Here is a 24,429-nt window from a genome sequence, read left to right on the forward strand (position 1 = left end):
TAATAGTAATAATTTATCTTTCTCTCTCACCCCCCTCCCACAGCTCTTTAGTGATGTGGCGTACAAGGCTAGAGATCGAGAAGATCTGATTGCAGGTATAGATGAGTTCTTGGATGAGGTGATTGTGCTGCCGCCCGGCGAGTGGGACCCCAAAATCCGTATCGAGCCACCTAAGAAGGTGCCCACGGCTGACAAGAGGTTGGAGTCATATTTAGGTTTTATAATCTAGTTTAATCTATGTTAGTTCCATTACCTAATCATTTCCCCACATTTAAAAAAAGTCACCTCTAAGACCCAGATATGAGGTCCTTCTCAGTATTTCTGTCATCAACACTTCCCTTCCCTCACTTCCTGTGTGTATTCCCTCTGTTTACAGGAAGTCAGTGCACTCTCTGAATGAGCTGGGTCAGCCGAACGGTACGGCGGGAGGAAGTGGAGGCCACGCTGAGGATGAGGAGATGCCAGTGGCTCACGAACTGGGAGAGGAGCTGGCACACACAGGGAGGTAGGCTACTGGTTGAGGACTGGGATTGACATCTTTTACATGTACGTTAGGAGACTAGGAAGAATGATAACATGAAGGGAACTGGGTCTGAACTGGGATATCGAGAAATGCCACTGAGTGAATTGAGATATGAGGTAGAGTACTTGAGTGGAACTGGTACTAGAGTTGGCCTTTAAAGAGACATTTGGACATCTAAATGTGCTTGAAAACTTCCTGTCTCTTGTTAATTCACATTGGGAACATTCACCCAGTGGATGGATTAGGGACAGATCACAATTTACTGAGGAGGGGGGGTCCAAAATAGGGGAGGGTTGTCAAACTTTTTTTTTTTTGTTGCTTTGGAGAGGGTTGTGTATTTTTTTTTATTGGGCACAGGGGAGGGTAGTGTGTTCTTCCCTGGTTTACATTTGCTCCTATATAATTTATTCCATCATAGACACATTTCCTCATCCGCTTGCATGCGCCTCCCCAATAGAAAGGAAGGTGTTTTGGTACTTCCCATATGCATTGTGCTTTTCCGTGTGCAAATTTTTACTATACCACAGGTCAGTATATTCTAACAGTCTAATGGTCTATCCTGCCCTCTATCCCTCTATCCACCATTCATAGTGACAATAGTGGTAGGTGGATAATTGTCCAGATCTGAAATAGGCCAACGAGCAATCATAACACACATAAAAACATTCAAGTCTGCATCAATTTTTTATATGAATCGACAGGAGCAAATAGGAATAGCTGTCACGACTTCCGCCGAAGTTGGTCCCTCTCCTTGTTCGGGCGGCGTTCGGCGGTCGACGTCACCGACCTTCTAGCCATCGCCGATCCACTTTTAATTTTCCATGGGTTTTGTCCTGTCTTCCATCACACCTGGTTCCAATTTCATCAAGTACATGTTGTGTATTTAACCCTCTGTTTCCCCCCCATGTCCTTGTCCGTAATTGTTTGTTGTAGTGCTTGTGCACGGTATGCTGGTATGTACTGGGTTTTGTTTGACCCATCTATTTTATTATTCTGTTGACGGTGGTTTATGGTTATTAAACACAACCGTTGTGAATCCGTTTCCGCTCTCCTGCGCCTGACTTCTCTGCCGCCAGTAGCGTCGCATTACAATAGCTGATAGGCAGTGCAGAGGCCAGGTGCATCATTGCGCATGAAAGAACAGTGAAGACATGAGACACACAGCTAAAAACATCTCCCCTGTTGATCTTGTTTAGGGACAATACAATGATTCTACCTAGACTAGCCTACAACATCACAATGCAATAAATAATTGCATTATTGTTTAAAAGTGAGTACAACATTCTATAGCCTACTCTCGGCTGAAGTGAAAATGGAATTTGAATAACAGACCAGTTGTGGGTCCACTCAATAGTTTAGAAGGTCTAGAAAGACACAGTAGCAGGCCAGTCTGGCTGTATTTTTACTTCTGATACTGAATATGCTGTCTGTTTCACATCATCATTCTCCCAAGTTGTCCTATAATAATGTGGCCACATATACTCCCAGCAGGCCCAAATATTCAGGAAAGCTTATCACATGCTCAGCCTCCTCTCCAATCCGAGCGGCTATTCCTCGCACACCTAGAACCTAACACTTCAATAGAGCCTAAATATTTATCATTTAACTTTTAAAATGTATGACTTTTTATATGTGGCATAAACACAGCCAGTCACAATGTTTTAATCCGAGTAGGCTACTTCAAAAGTCTCCTGTCCGGCATGTCCACAATCAACCAAAATGTAATTCCAGCGTCCTCAAAATGGCTCGACATTAACCAGGTTTCCATCCAACCTTCTTATGCGAGAAAAGTAGCCTACGTGTCTGATAAATGTCACTACACCATGGGAAAGCATGCGGTTTATGAGGCTACAGATTACATCAATTATGATGAACTTCACAGGGTGGTGAAAGTGCACAGTGATGAGGTCGATGCTCCTTTCAATAAATATTGAGGGTCTTATTTGATGTGCACTACGTATTTACACACAGACTTTTATCTGCAACAAGTCAATTTGACGGAAACACAAGTCTGATGGGAAAATGCTCCAGGGTTTCCCTTCGCTGGTAATTGCTGGCATTTGGCTGATAAAAAATAAAAAGCTGATAAATAACATTGTAGCAGGCCAAATTGTCCAGGAGAGGTTGTCTATCATAGCTGACACCCCGAATTTGCGCTTCTGCGCCATTCTCTCATGCCTTGCGTACACATGTGCCTGCTTCTGAGGAGAGAGAGCGCAAGAGAGGAGCCTTGGCCTAGGCCACCGTTGATTGCAAAGATGGAGGCCTTTTTCATTGACGTAAAACCAAAGTTAGAGAAAGAGAATGCCTATAGTGAAGAGGGGGATATAATGTTTTAATATTGTAGTGGACTAAGATGAGAAGAATGCAGTGTACTGTACAACTCCTTATTTAGGTAGGATTCAATTTTAAAACTTACATTTATTTATAATAATTCGTTTTTTTATCCTTTTTATTATTATCATTGTATGTCATTGTTATTATTGTAAGCCTATTTACTGAACAAAAATATAAACGCAACATGGAACAATTTCAACGATTTTACTGAGTTACAGTTCATATAAGGAAATCAGTCAATTGAAATAAAGTAATTAGGCCCTAATCTATGGATGTCACATGACTGGGCAGGGGAGCAGCCAGGGGTGGGCCTGGGAGGGCATAGGCCCACCCACTTGGGAGCCAGCCAGTTTTTCCCCACAAAAGGTCTTTATTATAGACATAAATACTCCTCAAATTCATCAGCTGTCCGGGTGGCTGGTCTCAGATGATCCCTCAGGTGAAAAAGCCAGATGTGGAGGTCCTGCGCTGGCGTGGTTACACATGATCTGCGGTTGTGAGGCCGGTTGGACATACTGACAAATTCTCTAAAACAACGTTGGAGGTTTATGGTAGAGAAATTATCATTCAATTATGTGGCAACAGTTCTGGTGGACATTCCTGTAGTAAGCATGCCAATTGCATGCTCCCTCAAAACTTGAGACATCTGTTGTAAAACTGCACATTTTAGAGTGGCCTTTTATTGTCCCCAGCACAAGGTGCACCTGTGTAGCGATCATGCTGTTTAATCAGCTTCTTGATATTCCACACCTATCAGCTGGATGGATTATCTTGGCAAAGGAGAAATGCTCACTAACAGGGATGTAAACAAATTTGTGCACAAAATTTGAGAGAAATAAGCTTTTTGTGCATATGGAACATTTCTGGGATATTTTATTTCAGTACATGAAACATGGGACCAACACTTTATATGTTGTTGTGTTTATATTTTTGTTCAGAATAAGAATTGAAACCAGTTCTTTAAATATGCAAAACCTGTTGTTTAATTCTGTTTAAACATTTTAATTGGCTAAATTCCATTAGATCTGTCTTTTTTAATTGTGTGCCCCATATATAGTTCAAGATAAGTTATAAGTAGCCTATGTCTCTCATTTGTTGGGTATGGTAGGCACTTGCCTTTGTTGATAGCCTAATTACTGCAATATAGCCTGTTCAAAACTTTTATGAAGGTTTAAATCAGTTCACAAGTTTGCAATTTGATGAACAGAAATAGATAGACATCTGTTACAAAACACCAAAACGTTTAATTACATTCAGAGATTGTCAAGCCAAGCCTTTGATCCTGGTTAAGCCTCCAAGGTAGGGAGGGATGTGTTTTCTGTTTGTCTATTTATTGTGGTGTTGAAAACGCAACCCATGTCGGTATGTTTTCGTTATTGGTTGTGTTGGTGGAAAATTTGTTGCAAACAGTATATTTTATATAATTATAAACATGCCATCAAAAAGTTGAAAATCTGATTTTCCCCATAGCTGTTCATTGTCTGCAACCGGCTCTGATTATGAAGTAATGAAACATGCAGGGAGAGTGAGCTCTTGTGGTGGTCGGCGAACCCTCAATCTTCTGGCTCATAGCCCTGCGTGGCATCGACTGGGCAACAAAAGCAAAGTAGATATCCACGTTGATAAGCACAGGGTCGCTACAGTTATTGTTATTTGTGGTCGTAAAACATTATTTTGAGTTAATTCTATGAAGGTGGAGGATGTTCAATTTATTTTACAGTACAAGGTGAGGGTCATATGAAAATATTTTTGACGCTGGGGAGGGGGGTGCAATTTATTTTATAACACCTCGATTTGGACCCCTCCTGGTCAGGCGTTCAGTAATATACTCTTAGAAAAAAGGGTTCCAAAGAGGTTCTTCGGCTGTCCCCATAGGATAATTTTTTGGGGGGTTCCAGGCAGAACCCATTTTTGGTTAAATGTAGAGGCCTTTGTGGAAAGGGTTCCACATGGAACCCAAAATAGTTCTACCTGGAACCGAAAGGGTTGTACCTGGAACCAAAAAGGGTTCTTCAAAGGGTTTTCCTATGGGTACAGCCGAATAACCCCTTTAGGTTCTAGATAGCAAAATGCAAGAGTGTAGCCAAGATAATCTCGTCTCCATTCCTCATCGGCCTGATATTATAGTTTTAAATCATCATCGGTTCAATTGGCCCATCCTGTCACACTGGGAAACGACAGACAGACTGAAATGAAGTGAGTCCGCGTAAAATGATGCATAAAACAGGTGATAATGAATTTCAAACAGAGTATGTGCACCACCCTTACCAAAGTGTTTGTGTCTGTGACAAGCACTTTGTGACAATTGTTGATGTATAAACTGGCTTTATAAAATATATTTGATTGATTGACTGTGTCTGTGCCTGTGTCCGTGACAGGTTATGTGGAGACCACAGTGTTTGTAGCTGTGTCAGGGTCTGCATCATTACCAGAGTGTCTGTGTTTTTGTCAGGTTCTGCGGAGGTCTGTTCCTGGACATGAAGAGAAAGCTGCCCTGGTTTCCTAGTGACTTCTACGAAGGCTTCCATATCCAGTCCATCTCTGCAGTCCTCTTCATCTACCTGGGCTGCATAACCAATGCCATCACCTTTGGAGGCCTGCTGGGGGATGCCACAGACAACTATCAGGTAGAGCTGATGTAGCTTGAACTCCAGAACTGTTGTGCTAACATTCTACCCCTTGTAATCTGTGTCAAATGACAATAGGATTGGGATATTTACGGAGTAAAATGAGTGAAACGTTAGCACAAACAGACTGGTACCCGAGTTAGGGCGTATGACCCTTGAATTAATTTAAATGGAGTTAATTTACTGATTAAAACAAATGTATCTGAGTCGGTGATTTGCTAAAGAATGTTTTTAGTATGGAACATGAGCCAAAAAAATGGTATGGTAGCTAACTCACTCTAGGTGATATATGTGTGTGACGGATGGGAACAGTGACTGCACTAAATCCATTTGTTCAGCTCAACACATACTGAAACCATTTAGGATAAGTGCTCTGGCTGGCTGCTGCTGATGATTCGCACAGACTGTCTGTCAGATTGAAATATAGCAGGCTCATACTGCCTTTCTCTAACACATTCACAACCACTTCTCTCTGTCTGTCTCTCTTCATTTTCCCACTCCATCTCTCTCTCCCTACTCTCTCCCCTACCCTGTTTCTCCCCCTGCCCTCCCTTCTCTCTCTCCTCTATATCAGGGTGTGATGGAGAGTTTCCTGGGCACAGCGTTGTCAGGAACAGTGTTCTGTATGTTTAGTGGTCAGCCCCTCATCATCCTTAGCTCCACTGGACCCATTCTCATCTTCGAGAAACTGCTCTTCGAATTCAGCAAGTGAGTGAGAGCTCAACCCCACTTCAAAGTCAGACACTGTAGCCAAGGGGTGTCGAACTCATTTTGCCCTGGGGGCTGCATTCATTCTTCAACAAGGTCCGGAAAGCTGCACTGACATTTTTTAATATTTCCTTGCTGTCAGAATTTTCAAAACATTGTCCTCTATCCATCGTTTTTTGAATTTTCGATGCTCCCTGACTGTTTATTGATTATTAGTGAGCTGGGCAGTCAAGAAACTGTATGAACGTACAGTGGGGAGAACAAGTATTTGATACACTGACGATTTTGCAGGTTTTCCTACTTACAAAGCATGTAGAGGTTTGTAATTTTTATCATAGGTACACGTCAACTGTGAGAGACGGGATCTAAAACAAAAATCCAGAAAATCACATTGTATTGATTTTTAAGTAATTAATTCGCATTTTATTGCATGACATAAGTGTTTGATACATCAGAAAAGCAGAACTTAATATTTGGTACAGGAACCTTTGTTTGCAATTACAGAGATCATACGTTTCCTGTAGTTCTTGACCAGGTTTGCACACATTGCAGCAGGGATTTTGGCCCACTCCTCCATACAGACCTTCTCCAGATCCTTCAGGTTTCAGGTCTGTTGCTGGGCAATACAGACTTTCAGCTCCCTCCAAAGATTTTCTATTGGGTTCAGGTCTGGAGACTGGCTAGGCCACTCCAGGACCTTGAGATGCTTCTTACGGAGCCACTCCTTAGTTGCCCTGGCTGTGTGTTTCGGGTCGTTGTCATACTGGAAGACCCAGCCACAACCCATCTTCAATGCTCTTACTGAGGGAAGGAGGTTGTTGGCCAAGATCTCGCGATACATGGCCCCATCCATCCTCCCCTCAATACGGTGCAGTCATCCTGTCCCCTTTGCAGAAAAGCCTCCCCAAAGAATGATGTTTCCACCTCCATGCTTCACGGTTGGGATGGTGTTCTTGGGGTTGTACTCATCCTTCTTCTTCCTCCAAACACGGCGAGTGGAGTTTAGACCAAAAAGCTCTATTTTTGTCTCATCAGACCACATGACCTTCTCCCATTCCTCCTCTGGATCATCCAGATGGTCATTGGCAAACTTCAGATGGGCCTGGACATGCGCTGGCTTGAGCAGGGGGACCTTGCGTGCGCTGCAGGATTTTAATCCATGACGTAGTGTGTTATTAATGGTTTTCTTTGAGACTGTGGTCCCAGCTCTCTTCAGGTCATTGACCAGGTCCTACCGTGTAGTTCTGGGCTGATCCCTCACCTTCCTCATGATCATTGATGCCCCACGCGGGGAGATCTTGCATGGAGCCCCAGACCGAGGATGATTGACCGTCATCTTGAACTTCTTCCATTTTCTAATAATTGCGCCAACAGTTGTTGCCTTCTCACCAAGCTGCTTGCCTATTATCCTGTAGCCCATCCCAGCCTTGTGCAGGTCTACAATTTTATCCCTGATGTCCTTAAACAGCTCTCTGGTCTTGGCCATTGTGGAGAGGTTGGAGTCTGTTTGATTGAGTGTGTGGACAGGTGTCTTTTATACAGGTAACGAGTTCAAACAGGTGCAGTTAATACAGGTAATGAGTGGGGAACAGGAGGGCTTCTTCAAGAAAACTAACAGGTCTGTGAGTGCTGGAATTCTTACTGGTTGGTAGGTGATCAAATACTTATGTCATGCAATAAAATGCAAATTAATTACTTAAAAATCATACAATGTGATTTTCTGGATTTTTGTTTTAGATTCCATCTCTCACAGTTTAAGTGTAACTAACTAAAAATTACAGACCTCTACATGCTTTGTAAGTAGGAAAACCTGCAAAATCGGCAGTGTATCAAATACTTGTTCTCCCCCCTGTTGGTCCATTATAATTTCTACACAGTTTCAATTTGTTTTCTTCATTTTAAAATATATTGAGTTCTCCCCCCCTCCCCTCCAAAAAAACACCCCTGCTGTAGCCTATACAGTATATAATATATTGATACATATGGTTCCTCCCTTTGATTTGAAAGACAATTCAAACACCCACATCAGACATGATATACTATGAAAGGCACAATGGTGAGATTTGATATGCCATATTGGAGAGCTTGTCCGTACCAGCTTTATACCACCTTTCACCTTCTGCCCTATATCAATGTTCTTATTTCTAAGGAACAATGGTATAGACTACATGGAACTGCGTCTGTGGATAGGGATCCACTCCTGTATCCAGTGCTTCCTCCTGGTCGCCACGGACGCCAGCTACATCATCAAGTACATGACCCGCTTCACAGAGGAGGGCTTCTCCAGCCTCATCTCCTTCATCTTCATCTCTGACGCCATCAAGAAGATGGTGAGTCACACGCAGGCATGCGGACGCACACAGACGCAGTCACGCTCACACTTAGGCACACAGGCGCACACTTATCTGTTGATGTAATGTGCTGCTACAGATGGGCTCCTTCAAGTACTATCCCATCAACACCGACTTCAAGCCAGACTACGTCACTGCCTACAAGTGCGAGTGCCTGGCCCCAGACCCCAGTGAGTCCATCCTTGGCTGTATAGTATATCATTGTAGTACAGTAACAATCAAGTTAGCCAGAATTCCCAACAGGGGTCATAGTGGTTGTCATATGGTTGGAGGGGGTAGTAATGGGGAATTAGGGCCTAGTAGCTTGGGTGCCAATCTGTTTCTGCTCTCATGTCAAATCCTTATGGAATTGTCATGCCAAACATGGTAAAGGTTTGACTTGACACTGACAGAAATGGAGTTGGCAAGAGCACAAACAGAAAGGAGTATAAACAGGACCTGGCTACCTCTAAGGGATTTGGGGACATAAAGATTATTGTATGGTTTGGTAATATAAGGAGGTATTATACCTTTATGCCTCTCTGGAGATGTTCACTGCATTGGGAAATCGTTATGAGAATTGACTTAAGGTATTTGAATAATGTAACTGATTTGTCTTATATTTGTTTTTGCTGCACTCACAAATGGCTGCTGTCTGATGCGAGTGAGTAACACTTTGTATGCATGAGCTTCAACTAGCTACTTTCTCTGTTCAAGGTCTCCAAGTCTACCTGATGAATTCTTATTCCATTTCTCTTGTCCCTTGACTCTGCCCTCTCACTGTTTTCACTCTCTGCATCTCAATTTTTCCTTCATAACCCTCCTCTCTCCTTCTGTCTCCCTTCTTTTCACTTATTAAACAGTGGCTTCAATGATCTTCAATGGTTTAGTGCCAGTGCCAACTGATAACACCTCTAGTCTCTTTGGAGTAAGTGATTTTTGAAATTACGTTTTTACTTTGTCATGTCTAGCAACAACAACTGGGACCTAAGCCACCCACCACAAGGCCCCTAAATTTGCCCAAGAAAGGCAAACAAATGTCAAACCCACACCAAACTTAAAGACAGGAATCAAACCAAAAAGTGGAGAAAAGCAAAAAACAAGGAAGATCAGATAAACGGCAACGAAATGAGTTAACCCTCCACATCTGTCAAGCCAACTTGTGCACTGGACCAGCTGCTCTTAAATATCACCTGTGCCAGCACAGGGGAAATACCTTCTGACTAACGAGGTGACTCCAATCGGTGTGCCGACCGTGCTAACGTGCTAACATCCAACCCCAAAATATAAATGGAAAAACCAAAGCCTGTAACACCTTCCCCCTTAAGGCAACAAACATACCCTATATTTATACTACCGTTCAAAATTTGGGGTCACTTAGAAATGTCCTTGTTTTTGAAAGAAAAGCACTTTTTATGTCCATTAAAATAACATAAAAATGATCAGAAATACATTGTTAATGTTGTAAATGACTATTGTAGCTGGAAATGGCAGATTCTTTTTTTAATAGAATATCTACATTAGAGTGTCAAGTTTGACGAATAGAAGCCTCACAAGTGCTCATCTGGCAGCTTCATTAAATAGTACCCGCAAAACACCAGTCTCAACATTAACAGTGAAGAGACGACTCCGGGATGCTGTCCTTCTAGGCAGAGTTCTTGTGTCTGTGTTATTTTGCCCATTTTAATATTTTATTTTTATTGGTCAGTCTGAGATATGGCTTTTTCTTTGCAACTCTACTAGAAGGCCAGCATCCCGGAGTTGCCTCTTCACTGTTGACGTTGAGACTGGTGTTTTGCGGGTTCTATTTAATGAGGCTGCCTGTTGAGGACTTGTGATGCGTCTGTTTCTCAAACTAGACACTCTAATGTACTTGTCCTCTTGCTCAGTTGTGCACCGGGGCCTCCCGCTCCTCTTTCTATTCTGGTTAGAGCCAGTTTGCGCTGTTCTGTGAAGGGAGTAGTACACATCATTGTACGAGATCTTCAGTTTCTTGGCAATTTCTCGCATGGAATAGCCTTCATTTCTCAGAACAAGAATAGACTGACGAGATTCAGAAGAAAGTTATTTGTTTCTGGCCATTTTGAGCTTGTAATCAAACCCACAATTGCTGATGCTCCAGATACTCAACTAGTCTAAAGAAGGCCAATTTAATTGCTTCTTTAATCAGGTCAACAGTTTTCAGCTGTGCTAACATAATTGCAAACGGGTTTTCTAATGATCAATTCGTCTTTTAAAATGATAAACGTGGATTAGTTAACACAACGTGCCATTGGAACACAGGAGTGATGGTTGCTGATAATGGGCCTCTGTACACAATCAGTCGTTTCCAGCTACAATAGTCATTTCCAACATTAAGAATGACTACACTGTATTTCTGATCAATTTGATGTTGTTTTAATGGACAGAAAATGTGCTTTTCTTTCAAAACAAGGACACTTTATCAGCCAATTGGGAATTATTTGTTTACAGCAAATGGCTTTCCTTTGAGGAGTCTGAAAAATAAGTCGATTAGTTCTCTTATGTTCTCTTGCACTCTTTCCTTTTATCTTCTCTCTCTCGCTCTCTCTCTCTCTCCCAAGAAACCTCACATCCTCACAGCCATTACTCTCCCCTTCACCTTATTCTTCGACCTCTAAAACGGTGTCCTACTCCCTGCTCTCCTGCATCCCTCTCTCCTCTTAGTTGAACATCACAGACCTGGACTGGAGCCAGCTCAGTAAGAAGGAGTGTGTGAAGTACGGAGGCTCTCTGGTGGGCAACACCTGTAAGTACGTCCCTGACCTGGCCCTCATGTCCTTCATCCTGTTCTTCGGGACCTACTCCATGACCGTCTCCCTCAAGAAGTTCAAGTTTAGCCGCTACTTTCCTACCAAGGTGAGACTAGAACGAACTGAAGAGGAGCTGGATGTTTATTCATTGACATAGAGGCTGCATCGCAAATAGCAGCCTGATTCAGCCACGGTTTCATATTTTTTCAAGGCAAAGATGATCTATTTAAAACACCTGAGGCAGATATGATTAGGTGTAATCTGTGGTGATTTGGGGTTATCTCCATGGAGATATGGTGTAAATAAGAGCAATGACCGAAACATGCTTAGAGCTAAACTTTTGTATACAATTATCTCCCCAAACTCCTCAATGTACATATTACAGTAGATCCCATGGTATCCTGAAACGGCATGTTACTCACAGACAGGAATATTCTATTTCACCTATATTATAGCTGAATACAGCTTCAAATCAAATCAAATTTAATAGTATTTGTCACATGTGCCAAATACAACAGGTGTAGAACTTACTGTGAAATGCTTACTTACAAGCCCTTAACCAACAATGCAGTTTTAAGAAAATACAAAAAAAAAAGGTAAGAGATAAGAATAACAAACAATTAATGAGCAGCAGGGAATAACAATAGCGGGGCTGTATTGGTACCGAGTCAATGTGTCAATGTGCGGGGGCACCGCTGTTGTCGAGGTAATTATGTACATGTAGGTAGAGTTATTAAAGTGGCTATGCATAGATAATAGCAGCAGCGGGGGGGGGGGGGGGGGGGTCAATACAAATAGTCTGGGTAGCCATTTGATTAGCTGTTTTGGAGTCTTATGGCTTGGGGGTAGAAGCTGTTTAGAAGCCTCTTGGACCTGGTTCTCCGGTACCACTTGCTGTGCGTTAGCAGAGAGAACAATCTATGACTAGGGTGGCTAGAGTCTTTGACCATTTTTAGGGCCTTCCTCTGACACCGCATTGTGTAAAGGTCCTAGATGGCAGGAAGCTTGGCCCCGATGATGTACTGGGCCGTACGCATTACCCTCTGTAGTGCCTTGCGGTCGGAGGCCCGAGCAGTTGCCATACCAGGGAGTGATGCAACCCGTCACTGTTGTCATCAGTAAACTTAATGATGGTGTTGGAGTTGTGCCTGGCCGTGCATTCATGAGTGAACAGAGAGTACAGGAGGGGACTGAGCATGCACCCCTGAGGGGCCCCCGTGTTGAGGATCAGTGTGGCGAATGTGTTGTTACGTACTCTTACCACCTGGGGTGGCCCGTCAAGTCCAGGATGCAGAGGGAGGTGTTTAGTCCTAGGGTCCTTAGCTTAGTGTTGAGCTATGAGGGCACTATGGTGTCGAATGCTGATCTGTGGTCAATGAATAGCATTCTCACATAGGTGTTTATTTTGTCCAGGTGGGAAAGGGCAGTGTGGAGTGAAATAGAGATTGCGTCATCTGTGGATCTGTTGGTACGGTATGCAAATTGGAGTGGGTCTATGGTTTCTGGGATAATGGTGTTGATGTGAGCCAAGACCAGCCTTTCAAAGCAATTCATGGCTAGAGACATAGTGTTCTTGGGCACAGGGACTATGGTGGTCTGCTTGAAACATGTTGGTATTACAGACTCAGACAGGGAGAGATTGAAAATGTCAGTGAAGACATTTGCCAGTTGGTCAGCGCATGCTCAGAGTACATGTCCTGGTAATCCGTCTGGTCCAGCAACCTTGTGAATGTTGACCTGTTTCAAGGTCTTACTCACGTCGGGTACGGAGAGCGTGATCACACAGTCGCCCGGAACAGCTGATGCTCTCATGCATGTTTCAGTGTTACTTGTCTCGAAGCGAGCATAGAAGTTCTTTAGCTCGTCTGGTAGGCTCGTGTCACTGGGCAGCTCTCACTGTGCTTCCCTTTGTAGTCTGTAATGGTTTGCAAGCCCTGCCACAACCGACGAGCGTCAGAGCCGGTGTAGTACGATTCGATCTTAGTCCTGTATTGACGCTTTGCCTGTTTGATGGTTCGTCGGAGGGCATATCAGGATTTCTTATAAGCTTCCGGGTTAGAGTCCCGCTCCTTGAAAGCGGCAGCTCTACCCTTAAGCTCAGTGCGAATGTTGCCTGTAATCCATGGCTTCTGGTTGGGGTATGTACGTACAGTCACTGTGTGGAAGACGTCCTCTATGCACTTATTGATAAAGCCAGTGACTGATGTGGCGTACTCCTCAATACCATCGGATAAATCCCAGAACATATTCCAGTTTGTGCTAGCAAAACAGTCCTGTAGTTTAGCATCTGCTTTTTCTGACCAATTTTTTATAGACCGAGTCACTGCTGCTTCCTGCTTTAATTTTTGCTTGTAAGCCGGAATCAGAAGGATAGAGTTATGGTCAGATTTACCAAATGGAGGGTGAGGGAGAGCTTTGTACGCGTGTGTGGAGTAAAGGTGGTCTCACATTTTTTCCCCTCTGGTTGCACATTTAACATGCTGATAGAACTTAGGTAAAACTGATTTAAGTTTCCCTGCATTAAAGTCCACGACAACTAGGAATGCCGCCTCTGGATGAGCATTTTCCTGTTTGCTTATGGCGGAATACAGCTCATTGAATGTGGTCTTAGTGCCAACATCGGTCTGTGGTGGTATGTAGACAGCTACAAAAAATACAGATGAAAACTCTGAAGGCAGATAGTATGGTCTACAGCTTATCATGAAATACTCTACCTCAGGCGAGCAAAACCTTGAGACTTACTTAGATATCGTGCACCAGTTATTGTTTTCAAATATGCATAGGTCCCCGCCCCGTGTCTTACCAGAGGCTGCTGTTCTGTCCTGCCGTGTATAACCCACCAGCTGTATGTTCTTAATGTCGTCGTTCAGCCACGACTCCGTGAAACATAAGATATTACAGTTTAATGTCCCGTACAGTCGCCCCATTTATTTTACAGTGATTGAACGTTAGCTAGCAGAATGAAAGGCAAGGGCAGATTAGCCACTCGTCGCCTGATCCTCAGAAGGCATCCTGATCTCTTTCCGCGAAACCTACATTTCCTTTTCCAGTGAATCACAGGGATCTGGGCCTGGTCGGGTGTTTGTAGTATATCCTTCGCGTCCGACTCATTGAAGAACTCCTCATCCAATTTGAGGTGAGTAATCCCAGTTCTGATGTCCAAAAGCTCTTTTCGGTCATAAAAGACGGTTGCAGCAACAAAATGTACAAAACAAGTACAAAAAAACAAAAAAATTGCATGGTTGGTTAAGATCCGATAAGATGGCAGTCCTCTCCTCCGGCACCATCTTGAACAAGCTTAAAAAACAAGTGTTTTTTCTGTGTTTGTGTCTCTGCATTTAAAGAGTTTAATTCCAAAACACTATATATCCATTTTCAGAAATGTTGGTAAATTAGCTTTTATTTTTTAAAGAAATTATCAAAGAGATTGGTGTGTTTTTTAATCATGGCATGGGGCTATTCAATGATAGACATGTATTTGTTTAAAATCTAGAACTTGATGGTTTCATTTTAGACAGACAAATATGTTTTTTTTGCTAAATGCAATATATCCGCCTCTCTCAGAGAAATAAGTAGTACTGCTAGGTTTTACAGTCAAATGTAGCAAATGACTAAATTTTCTATAAAGAAATTTACAAATGGTACATTTGTGACATCAATATTTTATAATTCAATACAGTAATATGAGATATACTGTACATGTACATTTTTTGTCATTTAGCCGATGCTCTTATCCAGAGCAACTTACAGTTAGTGCATTCATCTTAAGATAGCTAGGTGAGACAACTACATATCACAGTCAAATATGCAGGATACGAACATTCCATTCCAGCAAATCAATGGATATAGCGTTTTGCAAAAAAACATATTTTTTATAAAGATCTATAGTCTTTGAATTGAGAACAGAAATATTTGACAGGCATGAAGGTAAGCAATCATTTCTGATGAAAAAAACAAATGTAAAATGTGTGAACGTAGTGTTTTGGAAATAAACTCTTTGTGTATTTCTTTGAGAGATGATTTATGTTTCTCGCTAGACATATTTTCAATTTTTTTCATTTGCTTTGTTCTGTGTCTGTCCGTGTCTCTGTCCTTGTCTCTGTCTCTTGCTCTGTCTGTGGCTTCTGTAAACAGCTGCGGAAGCTCATCAGTGACTTCTCCATCTTCATGGCCATTATGACCTTTGTGGGTCTGGACAGGTTAATCGGGCTCAAAACCCCCAAGCTCATTGTTCCCACAGAGTTTAAGGTAAAGGAACAGGTTCAAAATAGCTACTCTTTGTATTAGTTATATTCCTGACGGTACCCTGGAACAGTTGTGTATCATTATACATGTATGTTTTTGTCCTTTAATCAATGAATGGTCACTCGGACACTGTCCCTTACTGACTCCCTTTAGCCCACACGTCCAGACCGGGGTTGGATAGTGCTGCCGTTTGGGAAGAACCCATGGTGGGTGTATTTGGCCAGCTTCGTCCCTGCTCTCCTGGTCACCATCCTCATCTTCATGGACCAGCAGATCAGTGCTGTCATTGTCAACCGGAAGGAGAACAAACTGAGGGTACTTTGAGGGGTGTTTTTATTGATTGATTTAACCTTTATTTATCCTGGAAGTCCCATTGAGTTCAGGAGACCTCTTTTAGAAGGGACACCTGGATGTTCTCTATTATATACACAGCCAAGCCTGTTATAGTGCAGACATTGATAACAAGTTTAACCTCAGTTTTTTGGAGATCACAGTGGGCATCACACATGTTGTTTGCCATAATCTCGGTTAACCCAGAACTAAAATCTTGTGTAATTTGTGCAGAATCTGTCCATGAGAGAGGATGTTTGCCACAATGAGCCATTTATATTGTATATAAGAGAGGTACTTGTAGAGGTAAACTATAGTTACTAGAACCTTAATTGGGTTTTGGTGTCATGTTGGGGCCTACATAATGCATAGGACAATTGCCTCAATGTCATCCCCCAGTGTGAGTTTGTCCTACTCTGCTCTGTGTGTCCCTCCACCTGTGTGTTCCTCCCTGGCAGAAAGGGTGTGGCTACCACCTGGACCTGTTCTGGGTGGGGGTGCTGATGGCTGTGTGCTCCTTCTTGGGCCTGCCCTGGTATGTGGCTGCCACTGTCATCTCCATCGCACACATCGACTCGCTGAAGATGGAAAGTGAGTCCAGCGCCCCTGGAGAGCAGCCCCAGTTCCTTGGTGTCAGGTGAGGGAGCACTGAGCAGTGACCGTAGACTTTGACTATGGAGGATGTACTGGACAGTATTGTCCAGGCAGGGCTTGTCTCTTGTCTGTTGTCTATTATAGATGGAAAGGTTTGCTGGTAGTTATCCCTTCTCTGTTTCTCTCTCGCTTTTTCTCTATTGAACAGGGAGCAGAGACTGACAGGGATTCTGGTGTTTGTTCTCACTGGAGTCTCCATCTTCCTGGCTCCCGTTCTACAGGTCAGTAAAATGTATTCATTTCCTCTGACCTAAACAAGGATGATGGATGAAGGATAAAAAAGTATCTGCGCTCCAAATGGCACCCTATTCCCTATGGGCCTTGGTCAAAAGTAGTGCACTGAACAGTAGTGCACTGGCCATTTGGGGTGCAATCAGTGTGTTTTCTATACCACCACGTAACATTATCAAAGGGGATCAACAAGATAATGTGCTGATGTTGTCTGTGTGTTTAAGATGTGTGTTCTCCCTCTCTTTCACTCACAGTTCATACCCATGCCAGTACTTTACGGTGTGTTTCTCTACATGGGCGTAGCATCTCTCAGCGGCATTCAGGTATGTATATACCAGAAAACAAAGTAGACAGCCAGTGGTTGTGTCAATGGAAAGTCTCATGGTATGCGGGTTCTTCCTCTGACATGAATTCAAATCTCCAAATGAAGATGCATTCTCTGTGATGTCGTTCTTTTCCTTATCAGAAACCGTGTGTCTGGAGGGAAGGTGACTGTATTCTAGCCGCGTCTAAAGCAATTTGGAGATGCATTCTGATGAGGGCATTAGCTAGGCTGCTCAGAGCGAAGCTAGGATTTCAGTGAAGGGCTCAGTGAGTCTGTTTGTGCTCTGTGTGTTGTGCTTTTTGGCTGCACCCTGCCAATCAAAGGGAAATGTCACAGACGAAAGAGTAAAATGTCAACAGCGAGGTGAACAAACATTAGACAGGGTCCATGAATGTATACATGGAAATACAGTATGTCACAAGCCTATTGCCCACAATCCACAAACAATTGTGTGTGGCTCAGTTGGTAGAGCATGGAGCTTCCAATGCTTTGGTTGTTGGTTTGATTCCTGCTGGGACCACCCATATAAAAATGTATATACACATTACTGTAAGTTGCTTTGGATAAGTGTCTGCCAAATTGCATATCTTATGGAGATAAAACATTGGAAATTGAGAATAATGCAGACAGTGATGAGTGTGTGTTCTCATTGTCACTCCCCTGTAGTTCTGGGAGAGGATCAAGTTGTACATGATGCCGTCCAAGTACCAGCCTGACTTCCCTTTCCTGCGTCACGTGCCTCTGAGGAGGGTCCACCTCTTCACCCTGGTCCAGATCATCTGTCTGGCTGTCCTTTGGGTTCTCAAGTCCACCGTTCTGGCCATCCTCTTCCCTGTCATGGTATTATTTATGACTCGCTTTTGATTGGAACAAGCATTAATACATAGCTGTCAAACCCATTTGAGTGTCTGCTGTTTTTTTCTTTCCTTTCAATTTGTGTCCAATTAAGACCTAGACAACCAGCTGAGGTGAGTTTTTACCAATAAATTAGCTTAACTGATCAATCAAGTACAGTACATGGGAGGAGCAAAAACTGCAGACACTCGCCCCTCAATGGAATGTGTATGAAACCCCTGCATTAATGCATAAAAAAAGATGGGCAGCTCTCACAAGCTAAAGTTTTACTTAGATTTATAACCGGAAATCACAACGGACATAATTTCAGCTATACATTCAAGCACACTTCAACATACAAATGACCCGATGTGATGTAAATGTTGGTTACTTATGAAGAGTTTAGCTTTCATCTTCTTTCCTGTTGATGTTGTTTTCTTGTCGTGGAAGTTATGTAAGATAGGATAATGTGCTTGTGTGGTTAACAGATCCTGGGGTTGCTGGTGGTGCGTAAGATGCTGGACATGGTGTTCTCTCAACACGACCTGGCCTGGATAGATGATATCCTGCCTGGGAAAGATAAGAAGAAGGATAAGAAGAAGAAGGGCGATAAAGATGACACGAAGAAGAAAGACAAGAAGAAAGGGAGAGCAGACGACAGCAAAGACAAGGTGAGAAACGTTAAGATTTACTGCCACCAACTGGCTGGTTTAGAGCAAAAGAAACCTGGCTAAATAATGTATTTCTGATGGCTGTGTGTGTGTGTTTGTACGCAGGAGAAGTACCGCGCTTACTCCAACTGCTCGCCCAGCTCTGAGTCTGACCTGGACCGCAGGTACTGTGTGCTTAAACTACACGTCCCCTACAGAGACCTCCTTCAGCCCGCTGACGCCCAGTCACAGTGGGCCGCTCACTGCCAGCCAGGCAAATACATCCCCTGATACATAGATTACATAAACATGAAACATCAGCCTGGCAGATTTATGCAGACCCAAAACATGGACGCACACACACACACATGGGCGCCTGACTTTGTCTTAAAGTAAAAAAAATAATAAAAAGAGTTAAACATTTTTTTTTTAAATCCTGCAATTGTACACTGTTTCTTTACAGGTGGAATCTATATTTATGAACAGAACACACCTATTTTTCTTAAGTTCTGCCACAAGTTATATTGAGGTCGAGTAAGTGTTTTTTAGAACACAAGGCCAGAAAGGAATATGTGCACATTTATCTAGGCCTATATGCCAACAGTGCGCAACAATGCCTAATTTACCATAATCATTACAGATAGCAAACCTCATTTCTAAATTGTCAATAAAAAAAACAAGTGCCATTTAAGATTTTTTTTAAAACCGCAACATCAACTGGTTATATTATGTGATGGAATACAATCTTCAAAAGGCAGTAACCTCAGCAGTGGAGCTTGCTTGTAGAAGCCTATGGCTGTGCAATGGCATAGCCTTGTTTTGTTAATTTATCAGACAAGAAGCTCTTATTTCCCGAGCCATTATAACAGTCGAGGCACCTATTTTGTAGTAAAAAAACCCATATTGTATTATAACAGAATAAAAGACAACAGAATATTTTTCCAAATGAAAAAAGTGTGAAGTGAATTGCATCTCGCGACTCAATTTGGCGTGTTGAAAGAATTTTTTTTATCATTCAGATGTTCGATTTAGTTTATTCTGCCTGTTTGGAATTTTCTAAAGGGTAGCCTAGTGGTTAGAGCGTTGGACTAGTAGCCGGAAGGTTGCAAGTTCAAACCCCCAAGTTCAAACCCCCGAGCTGACAAGGTACAAATCTGTCATTCTGCCCCTGAACAGGCAGTTAACCCACTGTTCCTAGGCTGTCATTGAAAATAAGAATTTGTTCTTAACTGACTTGCCTGGTTAAATAAAGGTAAAATTAAATTAAAAAGTTCCACGTAGCGAATTACGGCCACAACATATGTTTACAGTAGGCATAGGCCTAATGATTCTGATGAAAATACAGTCTTTGTCTTTGTCAAACTAATGTTTTTGCATATTTTCAGTGAGGAACCTGTGTAGCCTAGCCCTAGACTAACCAACTCAAAGGGCACTAGCAGGTCACAACGTAACCAAAGCGGAAAATAGAAGGAACGCAACTGTCATCATTTGGCAAGGAATGTAGCTTGTGTATCCCATCGTTTAGATACTTTTTCTCTAGGCATGTATTTCTAGGCCTAATGGGAGAAGAAATGCTTGATGCTTGGCTTAGTTTATTTTTAGTTGTGCACCGCAAATGCACACGTAGGCCTATGGAACACTAGTGTCAAAGCAAATTAACATTGTCTTTCAAACCACATTCCACTAAATAGTACTGTATTTTTTTTATTTTTTATCTGGTTAAAGATGGAGAGAGACTGATGCCCATCCATACCTACCTCCAACATAGTTTTTTTGTCACCGTGTCACCATGACGATTTTTTAACTTGTCTCAGCAGCAACGGAAGTCAATTTTACTTTACCAAGCAAAGTAGAGCTGTTTTATCGGGGTGCAAATATTATGTGCTTTTTAATTTTGCATTGTAACTGCGAAGCGGCCACATGTGCACTCGCACCGAGCACTCAACCAGGACTGTTACTTTTGTAACTGAATTAAAACATTTGATCTATGTGATTTCACCGATTGATGTTGGGGAAATAGATGGCAAAAATGCAGAAGCGTGTTAAATACCTGTAAACAGCTTGGGGAGAAACATTTTTCACAGATTTAATCATGTAATATGTGCCATTGCTCAGGCGCCTATGCACACACACACACACACACACACACACACACACACACACACACACACACACACACACACACACACACACAGTCTTATACAAATAACCTTGTGGACACACACTATTAAGTCCCATTCAAAATCCTATTTCACTAACCCCTAACCCCTAACCGTAAGCCGTACCCTAACCTTAACCCTAACCCTAAAACTAGCCCTAGCTCCTAACCCTAATTCTAACCCTAACACTATTTCTAACCTTAACCCTAAACCCCCCTCGATATAGCATTTGACCTTGTAGGGACTAACAAAATGTCCCCAGTTGGTCAGATTTTGGTTTGTTTACTTTTCTTGTGGGGGCTTTTGGTCCCCACAAGTATAGTTAAACATGTCCACGCGCATACACACAGCTATAAATACACACATAATTTATCACAGACAGTGTTCCATATTGTTCTCAGAGAATATACCTTCACACCCTTCTCTCCATGCACTTTGATACGATGCAGATAGTTTTTGCACATGTTTTTACCCCCTAGTGCTAAGGAAAAAACTAAATGTCCACTAAGGGGCAGTCCCAGGACCGAGTTTGGGGAAACCCTGTGCTAAGCAACATTTGCTGCTATTTTTAAGGCTGCGTTACGCTGCGTTAGGAAAACTAGTTGTGTCATTTTGTGTCAGTGTCTCTCGATATGTGTACACACACCACAGGCACAAGCATGTGCATAATTCCAGCATGCTAGCCAATAGCTATACACTATCTCCTATGTATTTTCACTTTCTACGGCACGGTTTATATTCTGTAGAAATGTTTGACATATTGGAATAGATTCATAAAAGTTTACAATTATATTTGAATGTAGTGGATGCACAGTATTTGAGTATTTGAGAGTGAACAGCGTTTGGCCCACTGTATGTGTGCATCCCCATGCCACATGCATCAGGCTTTTCTCAGAGTGTTGGTTGTTTCTTTTTCCTCCATGTGTTGTATAGTCTAGTAGCCTATCTATGGGTCCCATTCACAAACACAAATGTTTAGTTTAGTTGTGTCGTCATCCCATATAGTTGCATATTCTTCCCCTTCTATCCTTTTAGTCATGCCTACCTCTGCATGGTATTTTTGAATAGGAACTATGACAACAATTTGTGTCTGCGTTACGTTTAACGAAGCATAGTTCAGAATAGACTTATTGAAGATTAAGATCAAGGACCAACTGAAATTTGACTTCTGCTTTATCCCAACCCCTCCGAAAGACACACAGGTTATAGATGTTGGACCAGGGGGCTGCCACACTGGGCGCACGTGGAGCAGTTGTTCTGGGTGTTAAGTGCCTTGCTCAAGGGCACAACGGTAGGCAATGGCATCTAGGGTTTTATACCAGCAACCCTCCAGTTACCAGCTCACTTCCTGACAGATTTTTTCCATTAGGTATGGGTTTTCGAACTGGCAATCCTCCGGTCGCTGGCTCGACTCTAACCGTTAGGCTACCTGCCGCCCAAGGTCAGACCTACGTCTTTGCTTGTGGTTTTTCTAAATAAATTAGGAAAGGAAAAACTGCAAAGTAAGGACAAACTTTCATTAAGTGAAGTTTTGCATTTATTCTTCACAAACTGTACATTGCATTCATTCCCACCCCTCACATTCCAAATAGGGTGTGAGCTGATCAAGAAGGGTGCAATTGCAGACCGCAATTAGAATCATTGTCTGATATAGGCGTTTCTTGATATCAAGTTACACCCATTGATGCTCGCCATTGGTCTGTGGCCATTTTTTTCACGTAGAGGACAACAATTGTTGGCAACTGCTAACCTTAACCTCAGTCTCATAACCTTCCACGCTAATTCACCTAACCTGCAACGCTAAATCGCCTAACCTGCCACGTTAATTATCCTAACCTGCCACGTTAGTTATCCTAACATGTTATGTAAACAAATCATCTGTGTCGAGAAACCATCAGTCTCACAACACCAGAACTGACCAATGGCAGGTATCAATGGGCGTTTCCTGATATTAGGGAACTAATATCAGTTTGCAGTTTGCAATTGCACCATATTCAGATGATCCACAGAAAGGCTTGAAACACTATGGCATAAAGAGCAGACATCAATCACAGACAGCCAGTCTAACTCTCTGTCCTGTTGTTTCACATTAGTTTGTCCAACCTCCCCTCTAGTCTAATTTCCTCTCTGGTACTATGCATCAGATCCATATTACATCTAACAACTGACTACCTCCCTAACTAGCCCAAGGTTACCTTACCCCTCTCCCGTCCCTCCTTCCTTCTGTGTTTCTTGCCTCTCGTTGTGTATGTCATATATTTAATTTAACAGAATATTTTATCCAAAGCGACTTACAGTAGTGGATGCATACATTCTTGTATGTGTGGCACAGCGGTAATCGAACCAATCTGAGCCACGCAGGACCACATGTATGTATGATAACTGGAACTTGCCGTTCCTCAGCATCACCCTGCATCTGAAGATCTCCTGTCCCTCGTCCCCGACGGTCCCTATGGCCCACGGCCGTGGCATGGCCTTCCCCGTGCCCCAGGTGAAGATCGAGATGGAGTCGGACTAGGACACGGACACTGATCACCCCCGCCACAGGGACTTGGTCAGCGAAACAACGCTGTAGGCGATTGACAGACCGAGTTGTCACCTGTAGGCACTGACTGCTGTGTGACAGAGCACAGGCAAACGTGGGTCCACTGCGGACTCTGTACAGTACATAATGTAAAATGCTGACCCACTTACACACCAAGACTCTTCTAGAATGCCTGCAGAGGACAGTACAAGGTGGCGTGGACTAACAGCTGACAGCATATGACACCTAACATAAATGAACTGGGAATACAACATGCACATGGAGCACTACATTTCCCATAGCTGTCAATTTCAATGTGTCCAAAATCCCAGCAACAGTTTCTGCTTTTAAACTAGGAGGCACTTTGCTGAACTGTCATGGATATCTCTGTTGAGAACATGTTGACTGTATAGTTTTCAGGATATGCATAAGGTTAGAAACACAACGGAGGGATATAGGAGAAAGGTGAGTGAAAGATCTGGTATGTGCTGTATATGAGAGTATTTTGTGTCAATATATTTATTTAGATTATAAAAGTATATAGTATGTATTTTTCACTGTTCATACAGATATATATATATATATATATATATATATATATATATATATATATAGTAAGTATGAAGTGTGAGGTCCAGAATAACTTGAAGTGAAATCCAGAATTTCAATGTCAGTAAAATTGGCCTGCCTTTTCATCTGATAAATTAGTTCTTGAATATCCTTCTTCAGCAAATAATTGTGTTTTTGTGTGTGTGTGTATGTGTGTTGTGAGGTTGTATGGTGCCTCTTCTTGTAGAAAACTAGCTTGCCTATTCCCTCGTTCCTATTCCCTCTTGTGTTTTAAAGCCACTGGGGAAAAAAGAAAGACAAACAATGTGAATAGCCTACTTGACTGAATATTGTTGTTTTTGAAAAATGATTGATTTGTTAATAACATGGTTGAATACAGCGTTTTCCAATCGTTATATTATCCCATACTGCAGGGGTCATCAACTAGATTCAGCTGTGGGATTATTTTTTTCTTGGGGGGGGGGGGGGGGTGTTATAAATACTGCAAATTGAAAAAAAACACTCTACAGGATGAAGCAAGACCAAACCAGGGTTCATACACATTTTGACAGATGGATTTTCATGACTTTTCCAGGACTTCTCCATGACATTTAAACTAATTTCAATGACAA

At 42.4% G+C, this 24,429-nt stretch overlaps 1 protein-coding gene across 1 annotated transcript in view; it reads left to right on the forward strand.

Moving 5' to 3' along the window:
• Nucleotides 1-23,832, forward strand: part of LOC115111790 (electrogenic sodium bicarbonate cotransporter 4-like) — a 64,428-nt gene extending 40,596 nt beyond the window's left edge. The window contains 17 exon segments of the mRNA XM_029638221.2: nt 44-198; nt 377-505; nt 5,313-5,487; nt 6,062-6,195; nt 8,345-8,525; nt 8,626-8,716; nt 9,416-9,453; nt 11,211-11,402; nt 15,431-15,544; nt 15,695-15,856; nt 16,330-16,508; nt 16,674-16,746; nt 17,011-17,079; nt 17,748-17,921; nt 18,404-18,586; nt 18,692-18,750; nt 23,128-23,832. Coding sequence (XP_029494081.2) covers nt 44-198; nt 377-505; nt 5,313-5,487; nt 6,062-6,195; nt 8,345-8,525; nt 8,626-8,716; nt 9,416-9,453; nt 11,211-11,402; nt 15,431-15,544; nt 15,695-15,856; nt 16,330-16,508; nt 16,674-16,746; nt 17,011-17,079; nt 17,748-17,921; nt 18,404-18,586; nt 18,692-18,750; nt 23,128-23,242 — 2,223 coding nt within the window. The 3' untranslated portion in view covers nt 23,243-23,832.
• The last annotated feature ends 597 nt before the right edge of the window (nt 23,833-24,429 follow it).

The sequence above is a fragment of the Oncorhynchus nerka genome, linkage group LG27 (assembly GCF_034236695.1).
Source record: "Oncorhynchus nerka isolate Pitt River linkage group LG27, Oner_Uvic_2.0, whole genome shotgun sequence".
In the NCBI taxonomy this organism is placed as follows: Eukaryota; Metazoa; Chordata; class Actinopteri; order Salmoniformes; family Salmonidae; genus Oncorhynchus; species Oncorhynchus nerka.